This window comes from Typopeltis vanoorti, chromosome 6 (assembly GCF_054136105.1).
Source record: "Typopeltis vanoorti isolate ZY-2024b chromosome 6, IOZ_Tvanoo_1.0, whole genome shotgun sequence".
NCBI classification, from domain to species: domain Eukaryota; kingdom Metazoa; phylum Arthropoda; class Arachnida; order Uropygi; family Thelyphonidae; genus Typopeltis; species Typopeltis vanoorti.
The window spans coordinates 41865444-41884300 of record NC_143554.1 but is presented as its reverse complement, the minus strand read 5'-3'; the positions used below and the strand labels follow the sequence as shown (position 1 = coordinate 41884300).

Here is an 18857-nt window from a genome sequence, read left to right as displayed (position 1 = left end):
TCTTTTGGACATGAACATCACCCTGTGTCTTATATGACTGAGCAGTATCTTGTCCATCTCCCTCCTATTTCTTCTGTGTTTGTCAGGATTTCACCATTTTCAGCTTTTATGATTCTCTGCTTGGCTTCATTTTTGATCATCTTATATACTTCTCTTGTTCTGTACTCAGCACAATATTTATTGATATCCTCGCACTGTTCCCTCTAGCTATTTTGATTTGTCTCTTCTAACAGCCTTCTTTACTTCACTGCATTTTGCTCTATACTGTTCTTCCATTTCCACAGAGATTTCTCTCCTAATTTTTAATGTTCTTTTTTCATGAATTATCTTTAAATGTCTCCTGTCCTCTTCTTTGGCTTTTCTGTCTCTAGGAGTGTTGGTTCCCCTGCTCTCTTGATTGCAGACCAGTGGCGGCCCATACATAAACACTGTGACACTGCAGCACCCCCCCCAAAGGAAAAAATGAAAAAATTAAATTTTGTTTGTGTTTATAAATAATAACAATGCTTACAACATTATATAAATGCAGTGCAACATGTTAAAGGTTACGACTTATGTTTTGACATTGATTGAATAGTTAATAATTGGAATTGTTCGATTAACGCTTTAGATTATGAAACAAATGCACTGCGATCTAATGCAGAGATTCGTTTGGGCTTGTCATTGCATGTTACATCATTCCCACACTGCTCAAACGGCAGTGTATATTTAGTATGCTTATGCACCTTATTTCTGTGAGATATGAACCGTTCATTATTGGTGCGTGTTCGTGGTGAACTATTTCTTGTAAATCTTATTTTATTTTGTTAAAATAACATATAATTATTTATTTATTATTGATAAATAATAAATAAATAAATTATGACACTGTTGAAAATAAGAAAAGAATTATATTTTTTCATTTGTTTCGTGTAACGATAATTGCAATCTAACGCTGATATTCATTTGCGCTTGCACGTTATGTCATACAATACACTGCCGTTTGGGCAGTGTATCATATGCTTCCGCTTGTTATTTCTGTGAGATATGAACTGTTTATTATTGGTGCGTGTTCGTGGTGAACTATTTCTTGTAAATCTTATTTTATTTTGTTAAAATAACAATTATTTATTTATTATAGATACAAGGCTGAATTATGATGAGTGTCACTGTTGAAAATATGAAAAGAATTATATTTTTTCAATTATCGTTACACAAAACAAATGCACTGCGACCTAATGCTGATATTCGTTTGCGCTTGTCATTGCTATTGATACGAAACTTTTATTATTGGTGTTTGTTCGTGGTGAGGATGAAATATTTTTAATAAAGTAATTTTTAATATGTAAATTTATTTATTAATAAATTCGTTATTGATTAGGAAAAAAAAAGTTTTTTTTTTTTTTTTTTTTTTTGTATATGCAGCACCCCCACGTAAAATTTTCACCGGCTGCCACTGTTGCAGACACCAATTTGTTTCTATCCTCCAGTTCCTTTTCATAATGAATTTCGGCATCTTCCTTCTTCTGGTCTTCAACAAGTGGAGGCACTCTGAAACTGTGCCTTAACTTATTGCTTGAGTTTCAACTTGATATTTGTAATCACAAGATATGATTCTATGTCTGCTCCTTGAAATGTTTGACTGCTGAACTGATGTGGCCCATCTCTTGCATGCGAGTACTATGTCTAACACGACCTTAGTTCTTCCATCAGGTGACTGTTGAATTTCTGCAGTCTTTTTGCTGGACTTCTGTGTTGCAAATTACCAATTCATGCTTCAAGCATTATTTTTCTTCTTCCATTGCTTTCCCCATATCCTTATTTGTCCATTATTCTTTTCCTGCCCTTCATTGTCCTTTCCATTGCATTCCAATCTCTTTCAATGATTAGTATATCTTTTTTGGTGCCGATTTCAAGTATTATTTCCAAGTTGCTACATAAGAACAATTTCTTCTTCAGTACTTTCTAAACCACTGGGATGTTACATGAACTTGCTGCAAATCTTGCCATTATTATTCTGTATCCTAATAATGAACGAGAATGAGATGAGAAGTATGAAAGATGAGATTAGGAGAATGGAAGAGATAAATGCAAGGTGAATCAGAGTGGGGGGGGGGAGAGAGAGAGTTTGGGGAATGATAGAAGAGGAGAGAATGGAAACAGTAGGAGAGAGGTATGGGAATGCTAGAAGAGGAGAGAATAGAAACAGTAGGAGACAGAGATATTGGAATGCTAGAAGAGGAGAGAATAGAAACAGTAGGAGACAGGTATTGGAATGCTAGAAGAGGAGAGAATAAGAGCAGTAGAGGAGAGGGAATGAGAACGACATATGGGAATTATAGAAGAGGAGAGAATAGAAACAGTAGAAGAGAGGGAGTGAGTGAGAGAGTTATGGGAATGATAGAGGTGAGAATGGAAACAGTCAGAGAGAGGAAATGAGAAGAATGCGAGGGAGTGCTGGAACCAGGGATAAAGAATCAAGATATGATTCTATGTCTGCTCCTTGAAATGTTTGACTGCTGAACTGATGTGGCCCATCTCTTGCATGCGAGTATTATGTCTAACATGTCCATAGTAGGGGAACACAGAGAGAAAGGTTAGTGGAGAGAGAATGAGGGATGCAGGTGAGCAATCAAGGAACAGAGTGGTTAAAAGTGTTATGTATGGAGACTCGATCTCTGGTGTGCAAGATAGGATGCCAGAGGTGTGTTTGCCTGGAGGGATGAGAGAAAATGTGGCTATGGCAATTAAGAGGGGTGAAAGGATGGATGAAATGATTGCGATGGGCACGAATGACATGAGAGGCAGTGTAAATCGGGTGGAGAGAGATCTGAGATTTTTGCTTGAAGTTGTGCCAAAGAAAACGCAGAGAGGGAAGATTGTGTGCGTGTTGCCCAGGTATGATAGTGACGAGTTGAGCAGAAGAGCAGTAATACCGAATCACATAATAGCCAGAACGTGTGAGAAGAGAGGATTGGAATACATGGAGGCTTGGAAGGCATTTGAGAACAGAAGAGAACTGTATATGTTAGAGATTGCTTGCATTTGAATGAGGAAGGACGAAGGCATCTGGAAAGATTGCTGTTTTCTGAACAAGTCAGTGTGTCAATGCAGGGAAACCAGAATTCCCAGTGTGGATGGTAGCAGGGATGGCCTCTTGTGGAAATGGGTGCTTGGGGAAAGGGGAACGACATCACGTAACATTGAGCCCAGGGGGGGGGGGTCGAGAGGAGGACAATGATAGGTATAGAAGCAGTGACATTTTTATGCTCTATACTAATGCCAGGAGTATCCAAAACAAAGGAGATGAATTGGTGGCACTGATAGCATCAACCTGGCCAAAGATTATTGGGATCTCCGAGATGTGGTTGATGGAGGATGATATAATAACCGGAATTGAAATGGCAGGATAGGAAAGGAAAAGGAGTAGTACAGCATTTTTCGGCAGGATAGGAAAGGAAAAAGTGATGACTTATGTCCTCTAAGAGTGGAGACCTTTGGAAGGCAGTGACACAGGTGGTTTTGAAAGCATATGGTGTGAGGTAGAAGTGACCAAGACAGGATATTTAGTGGGGGTGTTGCTATAGACCAGGGAGCACAGAAGGTGGGGACCAGGAGATGTTTAGGCAAGATGAGCTTGGCAAGTGCAGGAAGAATGATTGTTGTGGGAGATTTTAACTATAGCAGTATACGCTGGGAAGAGGAAAATGCAAGTAGTAAGAAGGGGATAGAGTTTCTGGAATTCTCGAGGGACAAATGTCTTCGGCAGCATGTAATAGAGGGAACAAGAGGTTTAAGAGTTTGGATTTGGATCATAGCATCAGAAGAGCTGATAATAAGTGAGATGACATCTCTCCCACCAGTTGGAGAGAGTGACCTTGTGGTTTTGACTTGGAAGATGAACAGACATGCAGGTGTATCAAAGAAAAGGGAATGTATATGGAATTATAAGGGGGGGGGTGATTATAATAGTTTTAGATATCAACTAGGGGGCAGTTCCATGGAGGGCAGAATTGGAAGGCCAGGATATCATTAGTGCTTGGGAAATTTTGAAAGAATATTTGTTAGCAGCAATAGTAAGCTGTATTCCACGGGTGAAGAAGCAGACACGATTTGGTGTAAAGTGGATGACAAACGATATCAAACAGGAACTGCAGTTGAAAAAGAGATTATGGAAGATATATAAGGAGACGGGTAGAGGATAGCTACACGAAGAATATAAGACGCAGGCTAGGAGAGTGACCAGAATGGTGAGGAGGGCAAAACTGGAATATGAGAAGAGATTGACACTAAGATCCAAAGAAAATCCTAGGGAATTTTTTAGCTATGTGGCCAGTAGGCAGAGAAACGATTGTGGAAGGATGACACTGCGGGATAAAAATGGAAATAGAGTGACTGATGGAGAGGAAATAGTGGAGTTGTTCAATGAGCACTTTATTGGAGTATTTCATCCTGGAGGAGGTTTTAATACTAGAAGGATAGGGCAGGTTCAGGGTTTAGAGGTGCATGAGGAGAGTGTGTTCCAAATACTGAGTACTGTAAATACCAGTAAAGCTGTTGAACTGGATGGTATTTGACCACGGATTTTGAGAGAATATGCTAGAGAACTGACAGCACCATTGACCCGGCTTTTCAATAAAAGTCTGGCTGTGGGAAAGGTACAGGGAATGGAAGGAAGGTAAGATAGTGGCGCTGCATAAGGGCAGTAGCAGACTGGAAGTGTCTAATTATAGGCTTTGTGTGCCATCAGTGGTTGTTAAGGCCTTGGAGAAATTAGTGAGGTACTATATACAGTGTTGGGCAGATGAGGGTAATGTTAACTGTGAGAATCAACATGGATTTGTTAAGGGGCTCTCTTGCTTGAGTAATATGATTGCCTTTTATAATAAAGTGACAAGAGCAATTGATGAGCGAAAGGCATATACTGCCATTTTTTTGGATTTTGCAAAGGCGTTAGATAGGGTGCCACATGATAAGCTGATATTTGAGTTGCAGCACATGGGTTTAAATGTTGGGTTAGTCAAATGGATTCAGGATTGGCTGACTGATAGGTATCAGAGTTGTGTATGGTGGGGCAATATCAAGGAAGCAGAAAGTTACAAGTGTGTGTGTGTGGGGGGGGGGTTCCACAGGGATCAGTACTGGGACCTGTATTATTCAACCTTTATATCAATGATATTATCAATAAATTGCAAGGGGAAATTCAGTTATTTGCAGATGATGTGAAGCTGGGAAGGGTCATCAGTAATACTGCAGATGTGGCAGCCCTGCAAGAGGATTTGAATAAACTAGACAGATGGGCAAATGAATGGGGGGGGGTGTTGGTTTAATGCAGTAAAATGTAAGGTCTTGAGGTTTAGGATCCATCGATGGGAGGATGCATACTCGGAGGAGCTGTACTGGAGGAGGTAGGGGAGACAAGAGATCCGGGAGTGATGATTGATAGAAAGCTGAAATTCAGGGAGCATATTGCAAAGGTGGTTAGGGTAACTCAGAAGATTGCAGCAATACTGAGAAGGACGCTGACCTGCAGAGATAAAAGAGTTATCATTCCGTTGTATAAGACCCTGATCAGACCACACTTAGACTATTGTTCTCAGATTTGGTCCCCAGGATTTGAAGGGGATAAATTGACTGTGGAAAGCGTACAGAGGCAGATAACAAAGATGGTTTCAGGACTGTACAATATGAGTTATGAGGATCGACTGAGGGAATGTGGATTGCAGAGTTTGGTGGATAGAAGAAGGAGAGGTGATATGATCGAGACTTAAACTGTTGAGAGGCAGTTACAGGATAGACATTGGAGAGTTCTTTTACTTGGTGGAAGGAGCAATGACAAGGGGCCATCCCTGGAAGTTATGAAAGGAGGCTGTGCACAAGAGGGTGAGGAGCGGTTTCTTTACATGGAGGATGGTTGAACCTTGGAATGCATTGCCTGAGAGAGTGGTTGGAGCGGGAACAATCAATGGGTTCAAGGAGTGGTATGATAAACTTTGTGTTTCCGAAAAACGACCTCCCACGATGAGTCTTGACTCAATGGAGGCCTGGATAATAATAATACTTCCCTTCCTCTTTTACCTGAGAAGAAATCCAATTCCTGCCTTATGTTTAATACTACTGTGAGACCAAATGATTCATCCAACTCTCATTTCCCCCAGCTATGTCCAGTGCATCTCTGTTAATTCAAGGATGTCTCCATCTCCTTGCAAAGTGAGTCTAGCTTTCCAGAAGCCATTGAGTTGGATAAAATATGGATATTCACCATTCCTATTGATAGTTTGCCCCCCCTCCCTCCTCCCAATCGTTTTCATCTTATTGCACTTCTTTCAGTAGCTAACTTGTCAATCCAACCCTGACTGCTCAGCTGGGCATGCAGATCCGAGCAATGTCTGATCTGGCATGTTGTACTTTTCCTTTGCACTTTCACAATGCACCAGATTTCAATTGTATTTGTTTCTATGGTCAGCGTATCAACACTCATCTGACCAACCTTAATGGCGAGGTGAGTGTCGATAACAACCGCCCCTAACAAGGGGAAATTGTATCTTCCTTGTTGGTTCCACGGGAGGAATTTTGTTTCCCTTTTACCATCATATCCACCACCACCAGATTGTGGATATGGGAATGCCACTGTATTACTTTTTTTTTAAACAGTTTGAAGCACATCATCATGAGATGTGGAATTTTGTTCGGTTTTTCCCTCAAAAAAGAAATGGAGTGACTAATTCCCCTCCCCAAATAGAATAAAATAAAATTGACTGAATAACTTCATCCAATAAAACTGTTTTTCTCTTATAGGGAATGCCCCTCATCTTTTATTAAATGTGTAGTGGCACTGTTCATCAAGGTTATAAACTGCAATTCCACAGATAGGGCTGGCTGCATTTTGTTTTAGAGAGAAAAACAAAAATTACTATTTTTAAATTTTTACTTGCAATGGATAGTTTTGTTTGTGTTGATTTCACTTTTTTTTTTTTTTTTTTAATGAAAAAAGTAGGTTTCAAAGAAAGGCATTTTTCATTTCAAGTTTTTTTTTTTTTTTAAATCAAAGTGTAATACGGGTGGTGCCATTGGTGTAGTTGCAGTCAGCTGGTGGATTGCAAGTGGTTGAGACAGAGTTGTAGAGTAGATGCCCTCCCTCGATGAGTCTTTGGACTCCCTGGAGGTGACAAATAATAATAATAATTAAAATTTTCAGCCCACTTCTCAATTATCTTGGCTAATCCTGCATCAAAAAAAAAAATTTAAATATGACTCACAATGAAATAAGCTCTTTTATCCAACTATTATCATTCTTGGATAGGTAGTACAGGATTTATTAACACAACTCTAACATATCTCTCTCTTAGTCATGTTTTTATTTTATTTTATTTTTTTGTCAGCCATTTGCTATGGACACTTGAACAATGATAAACAATGTAATGCCAGCATAATGTTGCACAATATTACGCATATAATTTGGCATAAATGAAGTCCTAAAATTTTAAACAAAACTTGAATAGTAAATATTCCAAATGTCAAATTTCATCAAATCTAACAAATAAAAAGAAATGCTCATTAAAAAAATACAAAAGAATGATTAGCTGTTTTGGAATTATGGCCAAAGCAGCTATAGCTATGAGGCTGTGTATAATTTGCATGTGTTTTTCTAGCTAGTTTGCCTGGTTTTGCAAGATGAAAATTTGAGTTCCTGGACAAAGCATAAAAAAGAACGGGTGGACAGAGAAACACTAACATAGTGTTTATGAACTCTCACAGATTGCAACTAAAAAAAAAAAAAAAAAAAAAAAAAAAAAAAATTCTAGCTATTTTAAGTGAAAAATGCAAATTCCAGTATGTAACTATTTATATCATTAAAAATAATGAAAGGATATCTTACTTCATTTAATGCCAGGCTTGCTGATGTATGCATAACTGAAAAGGAACACAAATAATTAGTTATGAGTATAATTTTTAGAATAATTTTGGCATAACACTTATGTTTATAACTACACATCAAAATTCAATGATATGCATGAATGCTTTGACAAGCAAATGTAAACAGAAGGTAAAGAACCTCTGGTGACAGAAAACCAATTCAATGTTCGCAATGAAGACATCTGAATATTCAAAAAACATGGATACATATATATCAAAAAATAAGCAAACATACATCATACAAACAAATTGTAGATGCTTTAAGATAAAGAAAAGAAAGCAAAGAAAAAAGTAAAAACATATGAATAAGTGTATACATTCACAGAAGCAAGAATGCAAAAGACTTCTCTACATCATGACCTACACAAGTCTTTATTTTTACACTAAAAAAAAAAAAAAAAACCGAATGAAGCTTGTGGTCATAATTTTTTTTTTTTAATGCATTAACTTGATCATATGTTATACTCATTAACAGAATAACCTGAGTATGGCTGTTTCAGCACCTTTGGATTAGGGAAGCATGACTCAAAATGTGATGAGAAAAAGAATTACCAAGCTAAATAAGGTATGAAACAAATTTTAATTCTGCAATGGCACAAAACTGATACTGTGTAATAATTTGATCACTTATATTTTATAATAAAATAAATATAATGTTTCATCTCAATCCCTGACCTTTTCATATTTTTAATCTAATACCACAAGTAGTATGTACTTAAAGCAATTAAAACAGCACCTCAAAGAATTAGAAGCCTCTAAAATATTTTCCAAACTCACAGAATATGTTAATCTGATACTGACTAGTTTTTTCATTTAGTTATAAATTAAAGTTATTTTAACTTAGTTAATTAAATTAAAGATTCATTTCTTGGCAAGTTTAATTTAATTGATACTGACTGTATATGAACTGTAATTATGAATATTGAATAAAACTATCATGAGTGAATTTCTGATTAGAATTAAAATAGAATGAGACATTCATGACAGGAATTGATCACCACTAGCAAATCTGAATAGTATTGCAGGAATCTGTTATGCTTGCTTAGGATATGCTATGCTGAATGTTACTAGACATTAAAAAAAAAAAATCACTGTCCTGGAATATGAAGGATATTCTGAAAGTTCAATTAGAGACTCATTATATGAGAAGCTTATGAACTGGCCACTTAGGATATATTATGAAACACTTTTAGATGGAGAATAAGAAAACTGAAAGGTATATTTTGGTTAAAGTGTCCATTATGGTTGCATGTGATGAACATTTAACCTACAACACAACTGAGCAGAAAAGTGACATTGTTATAACTCCGTCAACAGAACTGTTAGAGAAAAAAACTTTTTCTCTATAATGCTGAATATATGCTGCCTTATAATAAGGAAAAAAAATTAATAAAACCAGTTGATGTTTTTGTTCTTAATTTACTTGTTACATCTCATACAGTAAAAGTGTGAAGAACAGATGTAATTAGTTATGATTTCCATTAAATTCCTTGTGCAGTGCAGGTACTGAATATACTGATAGTTTGTATGCAAGGTACACACTGACTAAGTCACACTACAGACAGGAGACTGATTTAGTTTTAATTACAGCTGAACTTATTAAGGCAATAAAATCAGTGTATTAAAAATTTGAAGGTGGGAGAAGGGGACTATCAAAACATCAATTAAAAAAAAAATGCTTCCACTTCAATGTCTGTGGCATAAACACACAAATGATGTTTAGGCTCACATCTGAATATTCATGGTTAGGTTAGAAAAGTTTGGTCTGGATGTCTGTAAGTGATAGTCCAGACCAAATTTTTCTAACAGAACTTCAAACGGAAGCCACATCAACGGCACTCTCCTCCTTCCATTACAATTTGAACTGTTTTTGTGACTGCCTGATCGAGTGTGTTATGTACAGTAACAAATATTTCTGTACTCCACAGATGCCAGTTCGAAATCCACTGAAATATTACTAGCTTAATACATAAATTGACTTATTTTGCCCTTTTAGTTTTAGTTTGTATCATTAAGTATAAAATGAACAACTGCAAATCCTTAAACTTGCAACACACCTGAAGAGACTACATGGATATGATTTTGCTTGTTAAGAGGATGACAACTCTTGCCATGCCAATTTTTCCTTCCAAAAAAGATGCCAGGACACTAAACCAATTCTATTTATGTAAAATTTAAGCAAAGGTTCCAATCTGCTATAGCTAGATATTCACAAATGAGTGAACTAGGTAGTAATATGTAAAGAGATGAATAGCACAACTTTCATAGATGTTTTCAATTATATATAAAAAAAGTTATCAGTACTTTATATAAAGGACTATTTGAAACCTTGAATCTTGAAATGTCATCTATCTTCAAAGACACATCAACCAAATAACACACTACCTGCAATTATGACAGGATCATGTAGTTTATCATCATGATAATTAACAGAAGAAACTATTAAATGTAAACACCTTCAGTTAATGTAAATGTTAACACATTAACAGCTGCTTCTATCTTTGCCATCACACTCAACCAAGTACCTAAATTAGAAATTATAATGAACATTGAATATCTATGTTCATTTCACAGTAAGAAATTAAATCAAATTAAAATCCTTAAAACTAAAAGGTTACAGAGCAAGAAAATTATTATAACATAAAAGATCATAAGAATAATGCCACTGGCAAAAAAAAAAAAAATCTTAAAGGATTGTTCAACTTGTTAAGTTGATCAAAATCCTACTAACACACAAAAAAGCATGTGTTTGAAAGATTCTGTGGTTTTATGATTTAAAAAAAAAGTTAAACCCTTGCCCAAAGAAAACATTAAGTAATCTGAATGTATGGAGTTCCAAAATTCAGGAATTTGATATCTCTCCACTCCTTCATCCACAAACTGATATCAGAGAGTTCCACTTACAACATTGCCAAAGAGCAAAATTACTAGCTCTCATTACATGCAACTTCTCCCTCAATAAGCAGCTAAAAATTTATCCTAAAAAAATTCAGGCATCATGATTAGAGTTGATGTCTTAACTTTGTTTGCTTAATTGAATTCTGCATTTCACTGACAGAGAACCACGACCAGATAAAATTATTATTATTACCCAAGATCCCATGGAGTCAAAGACTCAATTGGGAGGTCCTTTTTTCATACACACAGCTCATCATACCATGCTTTAAACACAATCAAATTCTTTGCAGACACTACACTTTCAGGCAAAGCATTCCAATCATTCACAACTCTGCGTGAAAAATACCAGCTTCTCAGGGATGACTTCTGGTTCTCCCCTGATCTCCCACTATTTTCTGTAGAACCTCTCCAGCATTGATCCTATAACAACTCCTTACTAACTTATAGGTCTCTATCATGTATCCCCCTCTTCCTCTTGTCCACCAGACTCTGCAAGTTGCATCTTCTCAATCTTTCCTCATATTCAACATTCCAGAGGTTAGAAACTACCTTAGTAAGTCGTCTCTGGACCTTTTCCATCTTTTCATCCATCTGAAAACCAGGTGACCAAATCTGGGCACAACAGTCCATGTTTGGCCTAATCAAAGCCTTATACAATGGAACAAGAATCTCCCTACTTCTACAAGTCAGTCTCTTCCGCATCATTCCCAAAAGCCTTTGTGTTGTCTTCACAATTATGGCTATATGTCCCCTAAATTTCAGATCCTTATATTACCCCCAGATCTCTTATTTCCTCCACCTTTGACAATATATCCTCACACAAGCATAAATTCTGCATCCCATCTTTGTTTTCCAAAATTTTAAAACTTTACATTTTGCAACATTGAACTCGCATCCCCATTCCCGTGCCCAATCACTCAATTTATTCAAGTCTTCTTGTAAGGCCACAACATCTTCTCTACTCTTCATGGTTCATCCCAACTTTGCATTATCTGCAAACAACTGAATATCTCCATCCAAATCTTCATCAATATCATTAATATATGTAGGCTGTTCAATAAGTAATAAGACTATATTTATACAGAAAACAGATTACCTTTAATCGTCATCATTTGCATGGTATTTTTCGAAGTAACTACTGTGAGATGCGATGCATTTGTCCCAACGTTGCGTCCGCTTCTTAAACACATGTGAAAGTCCGTTTCTTGAGAGTTCTTTCAAAACCGCCTCCGCAGCTTTTACACATGCTTTATTACTTTCAAAATGGCAGCCTCTTAGTGGTTTCTTGAGCTGAGGAAACAGCCAGAAATCCACTGTGAGCAATCACGGTGTGAGATCAGGACTGTATGGAGGGTGTGGTAGGATATCTGCGTTGTTCTTCTGCAAAACGTCCGCTACACAACCAGCAATATGTGGCCTTGCATTATAATGGTGCAATAAGAAGCCCTTTTCAGCAATGGACGCTTCCTTTTGATGTACTTGATGATAATTGCTGCTGTGTTGATCATTGTCTCTGTGATGGACGTTGAAGGTCTTCCCTCACGTTCAAGATCTTCCGCAATCTGCCTTCCTTCCTTAAAAGTTTTATGCCAGCGAAAAACACTTGCCCTTGACATTGCTTCATCATGGAAAGCTTCGCGTATCATGTTAAAAGTGTCCAATGCCGATTTTTGCAAATGCCCACAAAAATTAATCGCATAATGATGTTCCAAGGACCCTTCCATTTCGAAGACTGGTCGCGCCTCGTAGGCGCGCCGAAACAAGCTTGTGTTTAGTCACGTGACACTCTGGCACATCAGCCCGTATATACCATCTATCAACCTCTTTTGTTAATACAGACAGCAACATTTTTTTATTCCACAGAAATTAATATTGTGATGAGTGGTTTCGCCACAGTAAAATTAGTCTTATTACTTATTGAACAGCACACGTACAAGTTAAACAGTAATGGCCCTAAAACAGATCCCTGAAGCACACCACTAGTGACTTTCCTTTTCCTGGATATTGCTCCCCCATACACAACTTGCTGATCGCTATCAGATATCCAGTCTCCAATCCAATGCACCCTAATATCCAACCCCATCTGCTCTAGTTTGACTATCAATTTATCATGATGTACTCTATCAAAAGCCTTTGCAAAATCCAAGTATATTACTGGATCCTAGTTCTCACAAGGTTCTCCAACAACTTGACTACAACACCTGACACACAGATAGGCCTATAGCTTGATGCTTGAGTTCTCTCACCTCCTTCATGAAGTGGCACAATCTTGCCCTCATTAGGAACTTGCCCAGTGAAGCACACCACTAGTGACTCATATTAAAAAAATATGTCAAGGCCGGTGTCGACTCCCTGGCACATTCCTTCAGCATACGTGGCGATATATTATCAAGTCCCACAGTCTTATTTACATCTAGTTTGATAAACTCCCCATGCACCTCTTGCTCACTTACAGTCAGTCTCTCCATCATCAACTGCTCTCAATCTCTCCATGAAGTCACATTCACAAGATTGAAAGACCTTTACGAACTGCTCATTAAGTATCTCCAACCACACCTTCCACAACTGCTGTCTTTATACCATTTTCTCCAATCAATGTTATCCTTCCATAATCATTCCTTCTTTTGCTGGCTACATATCGAAAGAACTCCTTAGGATTCTTTTTGGCTTCATTAGCTAACTGCTGTTCATACCTCTCTTTAGCTACCCTCACCAAACAAGTCACTCTCCTTGCCTGGTCGTTGTAGTGCTCATGGAGTTGGTTATTTCCACTTCTCTTATGTTGCCTCCATAATGCCCTTTTTTTCTCTGTATTTAATGTGCTTAATCTCTTTATTCATCCATTTCACACCTACCTTATTTAACCTTCTCACCCTTGGAATAAATTGAGACATTGCATCTACTAGATAGTTTTTATAAATCCCTCAAGCTGCACTGATCTCTTTTCCTGCTAACTCCTCCTTCCATGCTACACCCGCAAGCTGTCTCCTGAGCTCTTCATAATTACCCCCCTTTGTAGTTCCACATATACCCTTTTCTCACAGGGGTCCTCGCACTGCTGGCAACCACCCAGGTAATCACCTCATGGTCACTCTCACCAATTGGTGGATGATTTGGCACCTCATTTATAATTACATCCTCTGATGAGATGACCAAATCCAAGACCCTCAATCCACGTGTACCCTCTGTTACATACTATCTGAGGTAGTTATCCCTCAAAAACTCAAGAAACTCATTTTCTTTACTTCCAGTTGCTATCTCATCATTCTAGTCTATATTGCTATAATTAAAATCACCCATAATGATCAGTCTTTCCTTATTTGCTTGGCTAATTTGATTATACATTTCATAGTCGCTACCATCCACATTACCTGGTCTATAACAACATCTAACCAAGTATTTCATTCCATTCACCTCTATTTCACACCATACTGCCTCAAAACCACTGGCACTATTTCTCTCTTGCATCTCTACTTCGTATTGACATAACTCTTTCTCTATTATCAATAGCACTCCCCCCCCCCTCCCTTTTTACCTCTTCTATCCTCACGAAACACATCATACCCTTCCATCTTTATTCCTGTCAGGATGTCGTCCTCATCTAAACATGTCTCACTTATTTCAACAATTTTTGGGTGAACAGACTCAATTAGTACAACCATTTCATCTGCCTTGTTTCTTACACTTCTAGCATTTGTATACAAACACAATAGCTCATTCCTGTATCTAGAGCTAGTTCCATTGATACCACTCATTCGATGTAATCTCTCCATGCTCGACTGAGGCCATTTCCCTTTCTGCTTATTCATTTTAGAACCCTCTTCATTTCCAACTGTTTCGTCTTGATCCCAGGTCATCCCATTCCTTTCCTGTCTACACATGCTCTCACATCCTCTTGAAGTATCCTCCTTTCTCACGCTGTGTACCCCTGCCCACCTTGAGCTCCCCGTTTCCCTGTTTCCTTTGCACACCCATTCTCTTATTTTCCATACTCATGCCACTCACTTCCTCATTCGTAACCATCTCTTCAAATCTTACTTCTCCTACATATACAAATTAGGCCTGCAATGATTCTTTGCTCAACCCACAAAGTAAATTTCTATATAGAACACTTAGAGACTGCTACTTCAGCAATGTGTTTGCTATTTGGTCCAGTGGTGCAACACATTAAATATGTTTTCAATGCATTTAAAGAGCATGCAACAAAATACTTAATAGAAACAAAACAAGTAATTGTCTGTCTTCCCTATGCACATTAGTTACACATCTTCAAATAGTCATCTTTGTCAGTTCATATAAAATCTATATAAACAATGGCAGATACTTATATATAAAAAAAAAAAGTCCTGCCATTATCCAAGCTCCAACAGTATGGCATTCTTAAAACACTAAAGCATAGAGAAGAGCTATTTGTTCTAATAATATAGCTCTTGCCACAGAATTCAGTTATCTTTGATACACCTTTTTTAGCCAACAGCTACAATATAAAACAGAAATTACTACGTGTCCTTCTCTTTACCTCATATCTAAAACTACATGTCCTTCTCTTTACCTCATATCCAGGATCAAATGAAACTATTTCCCATCCCTTGAAAACTAAGTACATTTGAAAAGACAGTCAAAATAGTTAAATATAATCTCTCTATCATATCTAAACCACACTTTCACCTGACTATTTTTACCCTTTCTCCTACAGAAACACTTCAATCATTAAACATCCAAGAGTACGCCAATCTCTGTGCAATCGCTGTGCCTACTATGGGAAGACACGGGGAATCTGTTAACATCTGCCTTGAAGAACATAAAAAGCATATTCATTATCATCATCAGGGCAAGTCGGGTCTACTTTGGATACTATTTTGCACAAGGATAAATAAAAGGAAACCTACAGCACTGTACAGAGGTTATTACAAGTTACACTTTCAGAGGCAGCATCACCTAGGAAGGACTTCCTAAATTAATTTAACAAAAATTTGGGAGATATTTTAAGTTCACCTCTACCATAGTGGCGGTCTTAAAAGTAGTCTCTCCTTCACAGTTGTTCAACTGTGAATTAACTTCCTTATCTGGCTCTATAGCTAATGGTTCCATGATAGGATATCATGGATATCCATGGTTTTGTATGTATATGGCATGTGTTTGAGAAAAGAATGGAATTATACAGGTATAATAGGTTGCATTTAACACTGAGTCCTATTGATGTAAATATACATTGATATGTATATATCATCTGTGTGGTTAGCCTAGTGGCTGTGCACTTCGCAACCATATGCCTGGGGAAGGAGTGTCCTAGGTTCGATTCCTATCAGTGACGTGAGGAGCTGAAGGATCTTCCTCAGCCATAGCCAAGTTAGCTGGTTTTGGGCATGGACAGTAGGGTTCCCCCCCCCCCCCCAATTTATCCTGAGGTTTTTCATGCTGCAAAGCAGGCAGACTGGGCTTGAGAACTCAACACTACAGGACATAGGGCTGACCACCTTATCCTGTTAATGGTTTGAGGGCTGATGATCAATAAACCCTCGACACTGCAAGGCAAAAGAGAGTATAAAGAAGATGAGAGATGTATATATACCTATAGAACAGTGATGGCGAACCTATGACACATGTGTCAGCACTGACACACTTGAGGGTTTCAGGTGACACACCTTGGATGTTGAAAGATATTGGTATTCTGATAAAAAAAAACTGCGATAAATCGTGTAAGATTGCTCTCAGTTAAGGCGAAGGTAGGTTTCGGTTCATTGAAAGAATCATATTTTATAGTTAGCCTATTTCTATTTTATTTTGTAACTAGCCTATAAACAACACACTTTTTAAGTTTATGTTTTCTTTCTTAATCATTATAATTTCTGCATAGTCATATGATATTATAAAAACTTATAAAAATTATTATCAATATTATATACAAACTTATAAATACGTGCTTTATATATTATAAACTTAAAGTTTTCATTTGACTTCTGTGTGAAATTCGTTCATGCATGCATTCCTAGTCTCTCAACTGAGTAATAAAAGTTCTAAACATATTTAAAACCACTTTAACAGAAAATATAATTCTCAGCATTAAATATTGAATTTATCTGAGTAGATAATGCAAATAGTAACAAAACCTACTAAATAGCTGCTATTTAGTAGCATGATAGAGAGTAAAACGTAACAAGGTTGCTACAAATGTACCAGTAATAAATCTGGCAACCCTGCTGAAAGAAATAGTGGTAGTCTTGCATGGTCTGCCACTTAAGTAATTTGAGTTGCTGGTGTATAATTTATTTCCAGTAATTGTTAGTTCTTATTAATTATTACTGCTTAATTACTGCTGTATATAATTTTGCTCTTTTTTAATTTGTGAAACCTTTTACAATGACAGCTAGCACTAATAAAAAACTAAAATTATCACAGTGGGGAAGTGGAAGAAATTTCCAAGATGCCTGGACTGAACAATATGATGCTATTGATAGAGGCGATAAAGTTCTCTGTAAATTGTGTGGTGAGCTATCTGTGAGTAGAACTTGGAATGTAAGAAGACATTTTGAAACTAAGCACAAATGGCTCCTAGAAAAAACTTTTGAAGAACGCAAAGAATACATATCGCAACATCTAAAACTGGCAGAATCACAATCAGGGACTTTAATTAAATTTGTTTCAGGACCTTCAAATTTAATAGTTGCAAGTTACAGTATTTCACATACTACTGTTGAACATGGGAAACCACTTAGTGATGGTGATTATATTAAAGAAGCTTTTGTAAAGTGTGCACCATTTTTATTTGAGGACTTTCATAATAAGGAAGCTATTGTAAAGTGCATGAAAGAGTTACCATTAAGTAGGAATACTATTAAAGACAGAGTTATATCAATGAATGCTAGTATAGAAAATCAAATACAACAAGACTTGAACTCATGCCATTGTTTTTCCATTTGTCTCGACGAAATTACAGATGTTATGTCATCAGATCTATTGGCTATCATTGCAAGGTATGTTCACGGTGCTTCTATGCACAAGGAATTCATAAAGCTAGAAAATTTACCTCAAAACATGACAGGTAAAGACATATGCGACTGTGTTGTTAAAGTGCTCCATGAGAAACAGATAGATTTATCGAAAATATTTTCAATTACAACTGATGGCACGCCTAATATGGTTGGCCGTAATGCCGGTTTTATCAAACAATTTACAGAATATGTTGGTCATCCCCTGGTTTGTTTCCATTGTATTATACATCAGGAGACACTGTGTGATTTTACTTTATTAAATTAATTGTATAATATGAATTCATAGATTTTATATCAATGTCCTATTAAATAAATAGCCTAATATGATATGTATAAGTCACCATCTATGATTATGTTGTTAAATTTATAATGCATGTATGCAAGTGCCACATCAACACAAAAATGAAAGTCAATATTTAAAAAAAAAAAGATGTTTGACACACCTGGGTAAAAAGGTTTGCCATCACTGCTATAGAAGGTCTAGGACTCAAAGTGTTAAATGGCTCTGGAGTGAGTGTACAAGAGAAAGTGTTGCTAAATGAAAGTAGAGTGTGTGTGCTGAATGCAAAAGATCAAAAGTAAGAGATGAAGTGAGAGATCATGAGAGTGGTATTGAAGAGACAGGAATGCTTGGCAATGGAAACAATTGTAGTGTGAGAGAAGAAGAGAGAACGGGAAAATAGGGAGGCATGGTGTAGGGGGAGAGGATGTTGAAATCAGCAGTGAATGTGTGTATGGAGATGGAGTATATTGCATTGTGGGTGGGGAAGCTGAGACTGAGCAGATATATGTGGTAAGTGGTGATAAAGGTGATTGGGCAGGTGTGGTGGTGGTGGTGAAATCACAACCAACCAGTGGTTTGGGTAGGACTGGTTATAAACCTATGTGTTTGTTTACAAATGCCAGAAGTATCAGAAATAAGGGGATGAAGTGGTTTCAGTGATCGAGTTTATTCATCCCAAAATCATTAGAATAAGTGAAACATGGTTGAATGAAGGTAATATCTTAATAGGAATAGAAATGGAAGGATACAGTATTTTTCACAAGGATAGGAAGGGCAAAAAGGGAGGG

At 37.1% G+C, this 18857-nt stretch overlaps 1 protein-coding gene across 2 annotated transcripts in view; it reads right to left on the bottom strand.

Moving 5' to 3' along the window:
- Positions 1 to 18857, bottom strand: part of LOC150105404 (uncharacterized) — a 184672-nt gene that overhangs the window by 146980 nt on the left and 18835 nt on the right. For both annotated transcript variants that reach the window (XR_016548446.1, XM_090394131.1), the window contains exon 2: positions 7859 to 7893. Coding sequence is in view for 1 of the 2 variants with exons in the window: in XM_090394131.1 (XP_090250257.1) it covers positions 7859 to 7893 (35 nt within the window). In the remaining variant the exon portion in view is untranslated. The remainder of the gene's footprint in view (positions 1 to 7858; positions 7894 to 18857) is intronic.